The following is a 12,176-nucleotide window of genomic DNA, read 5'->3' on the forward strand; positions in this document are numbered from 1 at the left end:
AAGATGAATCAGGTGTGCTAGTTCTAGAATAGATCAAATACATTAACCGGCTGGGGGTCCCTGAGGAGATGTTTGGACTGGCTGGGGGTCCCTGAGGAGATGTTTGGACCGGCTGAGGGTCCCTGAGGAGATGTTTGGACCGGCTGAGGGTCCCTGAGGAGATGTTTGGACCGACTGGAGGTCCCCGAGGAGAGGTTTGGACCGGCTGGGGGTCCCTGAGGAGATGTTTGGACCTGCTGGGGGTCCCCGAGGAGATGTTTGGACCGGCTGGGGGTCCCAGAGGAGATGTTTGGACCTGCTGGGGGTCCCTGAGGAGAGATTTGGACCTGCTGGGGGTCCCTGAGGAGAGATTTTGACCGGCTAGGGGTCCCTGAGGAGAGATTTGGACCTGCTGGGGGTCCCTGAGGAGAGATTTGGACCTGCTGGGGGTCCCTGAGGAGAGATTTGGACCGGCTGGGGGTCCCTGCGGAGAGATTTGGACCGGCTGGGGGTCCCTGAGGAGAGGTATAAGAACCACTGTAGTAAGCTTCTAGCCTGATTAAATAATGGTGGGCATAGCATTAAGTCTGGTTTAGTCAGGCTATGTAGAACCAAGTACATAGAACAGGTCTGCTGAACGGCTATGGAGATGCAATCCCAGTATATCATCAATACTTTACATTTTATTTAACCAGGCAAGTCAGTTAAGAAAAAAATCATATTTACAATGACAGCCTACCCCGGGCCAATTGTGCACCGCCCTATGGGACTCCCAATCACAGCTGGTTATGATATAGCCTGGAATTGAACCAGTGTCTATATTGACACCTTGGAACACTGAGATGCAGTGCCTTAGACCACTGCGCCACTCAGGAGCCCATTACTTGAATGGACTATGGTGCTATCAAATGAACAACAGGGGGCAAGGTAGGCAACGTGAAAATACTGTGTGTAATTAAACTATTTCAATGGTTTGAATGAAGAGAAACAAATTTACAGAAAAGCAATGAGATGATTCTTAGCCTTAGCTGATAATCAAATTGAAATGCATCATGATTGACGATACATGGTAATAATGGGATAGAAATGGTGTTTCCCACAATATAATATGACCTTAGTACCTTTGTACCAAGTTAAGAAGCATCACAACTTAAACCAACATTCAATTTCTTTGAGGTCTTTAACTTCTCCACATAGATGTGTATAACTAGTCCCCGTATTCTCTTCACTCTCTTTCTCCAAAGACCTGAGTATTCAACCTATACTTTATTGCAGACAGGAGTTGTCTGAAAACGTTCAAAGTAGTCAGCCAGTGTCCTGCTAGATCTGTGTAGTTATCTGGTGGATACTTCTACACCTCCTCTATTTAAAGTCAGCACAAGTCAAGTGTCCCCTGCTTTCCTTCCACCAAGCCCAAAGCCTCTCTCACACCAAGCCCAAAGCCTCCCTTCCACCAATCCCAAAGCCTCCCTTCCACCAAGCCCAAAGCCTTCCTCACACCAAGCCCAAAGCCTCCCTTCCACCAAGCCCAAAGCCTTCCTCACACCAAGCCCAAAGCCTTCCTCACACCAAGCCCAAAGCCTTCCTCACACCAATCCCAAAGCCTCCCTTCCACCAAGCCCAAAGCCTTCCTCACACCAAGCCCAAAGCCTTCCTCACACCAATCCCAAAGCCTTCCTCACACCAAGCCCAAAGCCTCCCTTCCACCAAGCCCAAAGCCTCCCTTCGACCAAGCCCAAAGCCTTCCTCGCACCAAGCCCAAAGCCTCCCTTCCACCAAGCCCAAAGCCTCCCTCACACCAATCCCAAAGCCCCCCTCACACCAAGCCCAAAGCCTCCCTTCCACCAAGCCCAAAGCATTCCTCACACCAAGCCCAAAGCCTCCCTTCCACCAATCCCAAAGCCTCCCTTCCACCAAGCCCAAAGCCTCCCTTCCACCAAGCCCAAAGCCTTCCTCATGCCAAGCCCAAAGCCTCCCTTCCACCAAGCCCAAAGCCTTCCTCACACCAAGCCCAAAGCCTCCCTTCCACCAATCCCAAAGCCTCCCTTCCACCAAGCCCAAAGCCTCCCTTCCACCAAGCCCAAAGCCTCCCTCACACCAGTCCCAAAGCCTCCCTCACACCAAGCCCAAAGCCTCCCTTCCACCAAGCCCAAAGCCTTCCTCACACCAAGCCCAAAGCCTCCCTTCCACCAATCAAAAAGCCTCCCTTCCACCAAGCCCAAAGCCTCCCTTCCACCAAGCCCAAAGCCTCCCTTCCACCAAGCCCAAAGCCTTCCTCACACCAAGCCCAAAGCCTCCCTTCCACCAAGCCCAAAGCCTTCCTCACACCAAGCCCAAAGCCTCCCTTCCACCAAGCCCAAAGCCTTCCTCACACCAATCCCAAAGCCTCCCTTCCACCAAGCCCAAAGCCTCCCTTCCACCAAGCCCAAAGCCTTCCTTCAACCAATCCCAAAGCCTCCCTTCCACCAATCCCAAAGCCTCCCTTCCACCAAGCCCAAAGCCTCCCTTCCACCAAGCCCAAAGCCTTCCTCACACCAAGCCCAAAGCCTACCTTCCACCAAGCCCAAAGCCTCCCTCACACCAATCCCAAAGCCTCCCTCACACCAAGCCCAAAGCCTCCCTTCCACCAAGCCCAAAGCCTTCCTCACACCAAGCCCAAAGCCTTCCTCACACCAAGCCCAAAGCCTTCCTCACACCAATCCTAAAGCCTTCCTCACACCAATCCCAAAGCCTCCCTTCCACCAAGCCCAAAGCCTCCCTTCCACCAAGCCCAAAGCCTTCCTCACACCAAGCCCAAAGCCTTCCTCACACCAAGCCCAAAGCCTTCCTCACACCCTTGAGAAATGAACGCAAAATGGACTCACAGAAATCACATTGCACTGAACAAAATCCAGCTCAATAACACTTTGGTCTGCAATAATTTGATTTCCCAGATGGTTGTGAGAAAGAAGACATGGTGTTGGTATAGTATAATAAAGAATGGGCTGATGATAACGGGTAAAGAACGCTCACTCAGCATTCCATTACCAACACATTAGTACAGATCGGCAGAAAAGTAAGGTAATACAAAATGATGGAAGAAGAGAATTAATCAGGAAATAATTCAACTCTTTGGCACATGAGAGGATGAAAAATAAGAGAGATGACATGGAAAGACAGGAGAACAAAGACAGGTTGGGACCGTGATCTTAATGGTGTAGGCATGCAGCCGCTGGATCAGACCTGCACCTGCGTGGGAAGAGCCTTTAGGATGGATGACAGCAGCCATCAGAAGCCCTGTTGTGGGACCGGGGGCCCTCAGTGATGCTGTGTTCAAAGTGAGAGGGATGGAGGGATGGAAAGAAAAGGGTGTGATGAAAACTGTGATGAAAGGAAAATTAGGAAAAGTGTCTATTTGCAGGATAACATGTAAAAAAAAAAATCCACAAATATCAATTTCACATGAGGAATTACAGATTCACATGTGGGGTTGAAATAACGTTATTCTCCTCACATGTGAAAAGCATGGTGGTGGCTTCATCATGGTAGGGGTATGCTTAACATTGGCAAAGACTGGGGAGTTTTTCAGGATGAAAAGAAACGGGATGGAGCTAAGCACAGGCAAAATAGAGGAAAACCTGCTTCAGTCTGCTTTCCACCAGACACTGAGAGAGGAATTCACCTTTCAGCAGGACAATAACCTACAACACAAGGCCAAGTCTACACTGGAGTTGCTTACCAATAAGACAGTGAATGTTCCTGAGTGGCCAGGTTACAGTTTAGACTTAAATCTGCTTGGAAATCTATTGCAAGACTTGAAAATTGCTCTCTAGCCATGATCCCTAACACCTTGACAGAGCTTGAAGAATTTTGAAAAGAATAATTGGCAAATATTGCACAATACAGGTATGCAAAGCTCTTATGAGACCTACCCAAGAACACTCACAGCTGTAATCGCTGCTAAAGGTGTTTCTAACGTGTATTGACTCATGGGGGTGAATATTTATCCAATCAAGTTATATTAGTGTTTTATTCTATTTTTTATCTTTTAAAAATGTTCAAATTTTTCTTCCATTTTTACATTACATAGTATTTTGTGTAGACTATTGACCACAATGACAATGAAATCCATTTCAATCCCACTTTTGTAACATAATACATTGTGAAAAGATTCAAGGGGGTGTAGGCTTTCTTTAACACTGTACAGTATGTGTTGCTATGATCCCCTGGGATTAGTTCAGATTGTATTATGTCAGATTAGATTACAGCCTGACCTGGGTTTTTTTTTTACATACTTTTAAACTATTTTTTAGGGTTGGTTTACTTAATGTCCTCTTATCTGACTGATGTCCTTCTCTTCTCTGCTATACCGTCCAGGTCGAAAATTGATTCACAAATTAGAGAAGCACGAGGTGGCATTCCCATCTTCATTAAACAGCTACTTGACAGCAGAGCCTGTTTCATCAAAACGTTTTCCCCTCTCAAAACTCGAACAAATCACCTTTAACTGAAAACAGCAGCTGTTTCAGCCGTCTCAGTGGGAGCTAATTCTTGGGATGCCCGTAGTAATTCATTCTTTGTAGGTCAGAGTGAGCACAGAATGTGCAGTGCCAAAAAACGAAAGGTTATGGTCCTGTCCATCTGTGTTTTAGGCCAAAGTACTTACCCTCTGTGATTACTCCAATAGGAGGCCAGTGGTTGGTAGTGGGGGTGTGCTGGTTTTGCTAACAGCGTCCCTACATGGTGCTAACGTCAGCTAGTGTGCTCAGTTGGCTAGGCCAAGTCCACCACTACAAGGCCTCTGTCGTCTTGACCTGCGAATCCAGCAGTTTTCAGGTCCGACTTCCTCTGATTTCAATCCAGTAGACCAGTGACCATCAACTCCACCCATTCTTCCCCCCATCTTGTTGTTTGTCCCACATTAATTCCTCTCCCCACTCTTTTTAATTGCTCTGTGGCTTTATCATAACATTTAGAGGTTACAGTTAACAAGATGGCCAATTAATCCCAAATACTAATTAGGTGGTAATGGGTTGTCACGGAGACAGCGATAGCTCCCGTTGAAAAGGGCAACACGCCTGCCTGATCCACAAACAATGACTAAGCGCTAAAATTGACACAGAGCCAAATTAGCTCGCTCATTTGAGTGGGTTAGAGACGGCTGCTTCATGGGAAATGACAGGAGCAGAATAAATGTCAAGGACATCGTCGCTAGACAACATGCAGCTTAACATCCCCGTCATTCTCTCCCTTCCTGTGGCTCATCTACTCTCACACGGGGCTATGTTGGGGACACGGAGATATGTAGCTGTTCAAATAACTGTTTTTAGCAACTGAAAAGAGGCGGTATTCTGACCGGAGGTTCTTGGTCTTAACTAGTATTTTTGTACAAGTCTCCCAATGACAAAAGTCTGAATGCAAATGTTTTTATTGCAAAATTAAAAGTGCAACATTTACCATACACTTGACTTCAAATGAAACAATGTGAAACAATGTGTGTTATAAAGAGCCAACTATTTATGCATTGTTCAGTTTACTAAACTCTAGTTAAGTAATCTCCTCATAACTAACACACATTGTTGAAGAAAGATTTCAAATGAAATCACACTGCCAGATTATTAGGTTTATGGTACTTTTTTGCACTTGGCACAGTGCTGATCTCAACTCAGAATGCAGCTCAAACTATTACTGTAAACTGTTGAGGTGATAATAGTCTTGCTAATATAGCCCCTTTGAGAAGTCAATGAACCAGGAAGTGCTTGAAGCATGGTGAAATAATACTAGTGTCCAATTGGAAGCACACCAGCAGCTGAAGGCTGGAAGGCTGGAAGGACGACTAGGACACTGAGGTCCTCTGAAGTGGCTGTTCTCCTCCCTGCAGCCAGCCAACCAGCCAGCTGTCTCTGTGTAAACCTCAGCGAGCACACTGAACGCAAAGCATGTGTGCATCCTTATCTCCTGGCCTCTGATGAGCTGCCAAAAGACTGAGAGATGGGAACCAGGAGAGAGCCATACTCCCCCTATCCTCCCTGTCCCTCCCATCTCTCCCGTCCTCCCCATCCCTCCTGCACCCCCTCCTGTACTCCCCTTTCCTCCCCATCCCTCCTGTACTCTCCATTCCCCCCAGCCCTCCTGCGCTCCCTCCTGTACTCTCCAGTCCTCCCTCACCCAGCTATTCCGGGAGTTTCTGATATGCGTTGCAATTTCCTGCTTAAATATCATCCAAAAAACACTTTGTATAAACACATACTGTAAAAACAAACACACACACACATACACACACTTCCTCAGTTTTATCTCCCAGCCTCCCGCAGGCTACAGCGTGGCCTGGAGCTATCTCTAGCAGCAGAGGCACAGTCTTCCTCAGGGGATCCACATCTAGAAAGACCTTTAGTACCATGCAGTACACAGGTCAGATCAGAGGAAAGCTCTCTCTCTCCTTCCCTCTCGATTTCTCTGCCCTCCCCTCTCCCTCTTTTTTCTCTCTCTGGCTTCCAAAAACTTTTTCTCCCTACATCTTCCTCCCTACCGTCCTCTCTCTCTCTCTCTCTCTCTCTCTCTCTCTCTCTCTCTCTCTCTCTCTCTCTCTCTCTCTCTCTCTCAGCTTTACCTCAGTTGAGGGACTGTGTGAAGTGAGGCACAGAGTCTTCCACTGTGACAGCTGAGTGAACAGCTCTAGCACAGAGGAGACAGGGCTGGGTGGCCTGCCACCAGACAACACAGTGTAGTCTGCATTTCATACTGGTATAGGGCATTCTAAGGGAAGCATTCCAGTCTCCCCCCACTGCTGTAGACATAATGCCCTATACCAGACATATTGGATCTATCTAAAGCAGTGGGGGGAGACTGGAATGCTTCCCTTAGATCCAATATGTCTGGTATAGGGCATTATGTCTACAGCAGTGGGGGGAGACTGGAATATAGGGCATTGTAAGGGAAGCATTCCAGTCTCCCCCCACTGCTGTAGATAGATCTAATATGTCTGGTATAGGACATTATGTCTACAGCAGTGGGGGGAGACTGGAATGCTTCCCTTAGATCTAATATGTCTGGTATAGGGCATTGTAAGGGAAGCATTCCAGTCTCCCCCCACTGCTGTAGATAGATCTAATATGTCTGGTATAGGGCATTGTAAGGGAAGCATTCCAGTCTCCCCCCACTGCTGTAGATAGATCTAATATGTCTGGTATAGGGCATTCTAAGGGAAGCATTCCAGTCTCCCCCCACTGCTGTAGATAGATCTAATATGTCTGGTATAGGGCATTCTAAGGGAAGCATTCCAGTCTCCCCCCACTGCTGTAGATATATCTAATATGTCTGGTATAGGGCATTCTAAGGGAAGCATTCCAGTCTCCCCCCACTGCTGTAGATAGATCTAATATGTCTGGTATAGGGCATTCTAAGGGAAGCATTCCAGTCTCCCCCCACTGCTGTAGATAGATCTAATATGTCTGGTATAGGGCATTCTAAGGGAAGCATTCCAGTCTCCCCCCACTGCTGTAGATAGATCTAATATGTCTGGTATAGGGCATTCTAAGGGAAGCATTCCAGTCTCCACCCACTGCTGTAGATAGATCTAATGGTCCCGTGTGGCTCAGTTGGTAGAGCATGGCGCTTGCAATGCCAGGGTTGTGGGTTCATTCCCCACGGGGGGACCAGGATGAATATGTATGAACTTTCCAATTTGTAAGTCGCTCTGGATAAGAGCGTCTGCTAAATGACGTAAATGTAATATGTCTGGTATAGGGCATTCTATCTACAGCAGTGGGGGAAGACTGGAATGCTTCCCTTAGAATGTTTTGTAGCCTTTATCCTGGAAATCCACTATTTACATGCTTGATTTCACACCAACTCAGCATCAATTATCAGACGTTAGGTAGTATGGCGGCATGATTAAGGGCAAGTTACTTGAAAAACTGAAAAGCAAATCACAGTTCACACTGAAAGACAAGCCTCTTTCTGTACCAAACCTCTCTCTCTCTCTCTCTCTCTCTCTCTCTCTCTCTCTCTCTCTCTCTCTCTCTCTCTCTCTCTCTCTCTCTCTCTCTCTCTCTCTCTCTCTCTCTCTCTCTCTTTTTCTCTCACTCTCTCTCTCTTTTTCTCTCACTCTCTCTCTCTCTTTTTCTCTCACTCTCTCTCGGCTCAGAGTGAATCTCCGATAAGAGTCTGATGCGATCTCCCATCTGCCTGCCCCATCTGGGGGACTGCATGCTGGAGAGCTAATACTGCAAAGTCAAGATGACAACTCACACATTAAAAGATGAGATGGATTATAGATACACACACACACACACACACACACACACACACACACACACACACACACACACACACACACACACACACACACACACACAATACCAATCAAAAGTTTAGACACACCTACTCATTCAAAGGTTTTTGTTAATTTTTTACTATTTTCTACATTGTAGAATAATAGTGGACATCAAAACTATGAAATTACATATGGAGTCATGTAGTAAGCAAAAAAGTGTTAAAGTAATCAAAATATATTATATTTTTGAGATTCTTCAAAGTAGCCACCTTTGCCTTCATGTCAGCTTTGTACACACTTGGCATTCTCTCAACCAGCTTCATGAGGTAGTGACCTGGAATGCATTTCAATTAACAGGTGTGCCTTGTTAAAAGTTAATTTGTAGAATTTCTTTCCTTCTTAATTCGCTTGAGCCAGTCAGTTGTGTTGTGACAAAGGAGAGTTGGAGGAAAAGTTCAATAGAGTTAACTGCACCTCAGATTGATGCCCAAATAAATGCTTCACAGAGTTCAAGTAACAGACACATGTCAACATCAACTGTTCAGAGGAGACTGCGTGACTCAGGCCTTCATGGTTGAATTGCTGCAAAGAAACCTCTACTAAAGGACACCAATAAGAAGAAGAGACTTGCTTAGGCCAAAAAACACGAGCAATGGACATTAGACTGGTGGAAATCTGTGCTTTGATCTGATGATTTTTGTTTCCAACCGCCATGTCTTTGTGAAACACGGAGTAGGTGAACAGATGATCTCCGCACGTGCGGTTCCCACCATGAAGCATGGAGGAGGAGGTGTGATGGTGTGGGGGTGCTTTCCTGGTGATACTGTCGGTGATTTATTTAGAATTCAAGGCACACTTAACCAGCATGGCTATCACAGCATTCTGCAGCGATACGCCATCCCATCTGGTTTGCGCTTAGTGGGACTATCATTTGTTATTCAACAGGACAATGACCCAACACATCTCCAGGCAGTATAAGGGCTATTTGACCAAGAAGGAGAATGATGGAGTGCTTCATCTGTAAGGTTCTGCTTTTCTTTTCTTAGTCAACCTTGTGTTCTTTTTCTTTGTGTCCTGGAACGTAGCCCTGTCTTTCATTTTTGTTCATTGATTTCACCTGTGTTCATTTCTCACCTGGTCTCATCAGCTCCCTATTTAGTTCAGTTCTTTCTGTTAGTATGGTTGTGAGGTATTGTTTGTTTTTGACTGTCTACCTGTGTTTGACCATTGCCTGCCTGTGACCACGATTCCTGCCTTCTACGAAGTCTTAATAAACATCTTCCGCGCTCTGCGTGTGAATCTACAGCTTTTTCTCCCTGAGTATTCATTACGGTATCAGATGACCTGGCCTCCACAATCACCCGATCTCAACCCAATTGAGATGGTTTTGGATGAGTTGGATGGCAGAGTGAAAGAAAAGCAGCCAACATGTTATCAGCATATGTGGGAACTCCTTCAAGACTGTTAGAAAAGCAATCCAGGTGAAGCTGGTTGAGAGAATGCCAAGAATGTGCAAAGCTGTCATCAAGGCAAAGGGTGGCTACTTTGACGAATCTAATACATAAAATATACTTTGATTTGTTTAACACTTTTTTGGTTAGTACATGATTCCATATGTGTTTTTCATAGTTTTAATGTACAATGTAGAAAATAGTACAAATAAAGAAAAACCCTTGAATACCTTGAATGAGTAGGTGTGTCTAAACTTTTGACTGGTACTGTACATGTCAAAAAACATACACAAGCATACACACACACACAGTGAGATGTTGCATTCATTTCAGAAAGGGTTTTTCCCATGAGGTCTATATCTACCTGTCCTCTATTCCTGAGAGTAGGAGCTAATCAGTACACTACATGATGGCTCTGCAGCACTGAATGACTGCTTTTTATAGCAACTCCCCGGGGAAGAGGACCTAGTCATAACGTCTTTATCTAATGCCACTGGAGACATTGTACAAAACATTAGGTACATCTTCCTAACATTGAGTTGCACCCCTTTTTGCCCTCAGAACAGCCTCAGTTCTTCGGGGCATGGACTCTACAAGGTGTGGAAAGCGTTCCACAGGGATGCTGGCCCATGTTGACTCCAGTGTTTCCCACAGTTGTGTCAAGTTGTTTGGTGGTGGATCTCTACCCCGATGGATGCACATGCATGATGAATGCATGTTCTCGGGGTGTTCTCCATACCCTAGTACTCCCATCAGCGTGAAACAGCAGGAACCAGGATTCATTAAGACCAGGCAATGTTTTTCCAATTCTCCAGTATACAGTGTTTTTGTTCCTTAGCCCACTACAACTGCAGTTTCTTGTTTTATGGTGAAAGAAGTGGAACTCTGTAAAGTCGTTGGCTGACATACCCCATTAGTGTCAAGGTACAATGAGTTGTGCATTCTTTTATGGGCCTTTGGGCACCTATGTTGTACTGGACTGTCAGTTGACTAACTATAACCTGTCAGTTGACTAACTATAACCTGTCAGTTGACTAACTATAACCTGTCAGTTGACTAACTATAACCTGTCAGTTGACTAACTATAACCTGTCAGTTGACTAACTATAACCTGTCAGTTGACTAACTATAACCTGTCAGTTGACTAACTATAACCTGTCAGTTGACTAACTATAACCTGTCAGTTGACTAACTGTAGTCCGTCTGTTGACTAACTATAACCTGTCTGTTGACTAACTATAACCTGTCAGTTGACTAACTATAACCTGTCAGTTGACTAACTATAACCTGTCAGTTGACTAACTATAACCTGTCTGTTGACTAACTATAACCTGTCAGTTGACTAACTATAACCTGTCAGTTGACTAACTGTAGTCCGTCTGTTGACTAACTATAACCTGTCTGTTGACTAACTATAACCTGTCTGTTGACTAACTATAACCTGTCTGTTGACTAACTATAACCTGTCAGTTGACTAACTATAACCTGTCAGTTGACTAACTATAACCTGTCAGTTGACTAACTATAACCTGTCAGTTGACTAACTGTAGTCCGTCTGTTGACTAACTATAACCTGTCTGTTGACTAACTATAACCTGTCAGTTGACTAACTATAACCTGTCAGTTGACTAACTATAACCTGTCAGTTGACTAACTATAACCTGTCAGTTGACTAACTATAGCCTGTCAGTTGACTAACTATAGCCTGTCAGTTGACTAACTATAACCTGTCTGTTGACTAACTATAACCTGTCAGTTGACTAACTATAACCTGTCAGTTGACTAACTGTAGCCCGTCTGTTGCTCTGCACAATTCATGTCAGCCTCCTTTGTCCTATTTCATCAATGGCCTGTTTTTGACCACTGGCCTGCCGTTGGCTAGATGTTCTTTGGATGATGGACCATTCTTGATTCACACAGGAAACTGTTGAGCATGAAAAACCCAGCAGCCTTGCAGTTCTTGACACACTCAAACCGGTGCACCTGGCACCTACTACTATACCCTGTTCAAAGGCACTTAAATCTTTTGTCTTGCTCATTCACCCTCTGAATGGCACACAAAACCAATCCAAGTGTCAATCGTCTCAAGGCTTAAAAATCCTCCTTTAGCCTGTCTCCTCCATTTCATCGACACTGATTGAAGTGGATTTAACAAGTCACATAAATACGGGATCATAACTTCACCAGGAATCAGCTGGTCAGTCTACAGAATGTCATGGAAAGAGCAGTGTATATCGTCACTATATATTTTCACTATATATCTTCTTCTCCTCCACAGTTTGTCTTTTTAGCATTGGTGGAAATTAGTAGAGGACTTTCCATAATGGCTGTAAAATGGTTCTGTTGGTATTTGTTTGGTATTTACTATGAAATTGTATTGCATCAGTTGTGTACTGGTTTGGGCTATTCACAAACTAAGACGTTTCTTGTATAGGGAGGTGAGCTATAACATGATGCTATAATTTAATTGTTAGATCCATATATGTGGTCAA

General features: G+C 45.1%; 1 protein-coding gene across 1 annotated transcript; it reads left to right on the forward strand.

The window, feature by feature from the left end:
• The first annotated feature begins 874 nt into the window (after positions 1-874).
• On the forward strand, positions 875-2,826 carry LOC139575161 (uncharacterized). The gene is made up of 2 exons (XM_071400164.1): positions 875-906; positions 1,392-2,826. Exons 1-2 carry the CDS (start codon positions 875-877, stop codon positions 2,824-2,826), a joined length of 1,467 nt encoding a protein of 488 aa, XP_071256265.1.
• Positions 2,827-12,176: the final 9,350 nt, after the last annotated feature.

The sequence above is a fragment of the Salvelinus alpinus genome, chromosome 5 (assembly GCF_045679555.1).
Source record: "Salvelinus alpinus chromosome 5, SLU_Salpinus.1, whole genome shotgun sequence".
NCBI lineage: Eukaryota > Metazoa > Chordata > Actinopteri > Salmoniformes > Salmonidae > Salvelinus > Salvelinus alpinus.

Coding starts and splice junctions, on each gene's coding strand:
- LOC139575161 (XM_071400164.1), top strand. CDS start 875: ATGGTGCTATCAAATGAACAACAGGGGGCAAG. Junction 907..1,391: donor AATGAACAACAGGGGGCAAG/GTAGGCAACGTG, acceptor CCTTCCACCAAG/CCCAAAGCCTCTCTCACACC.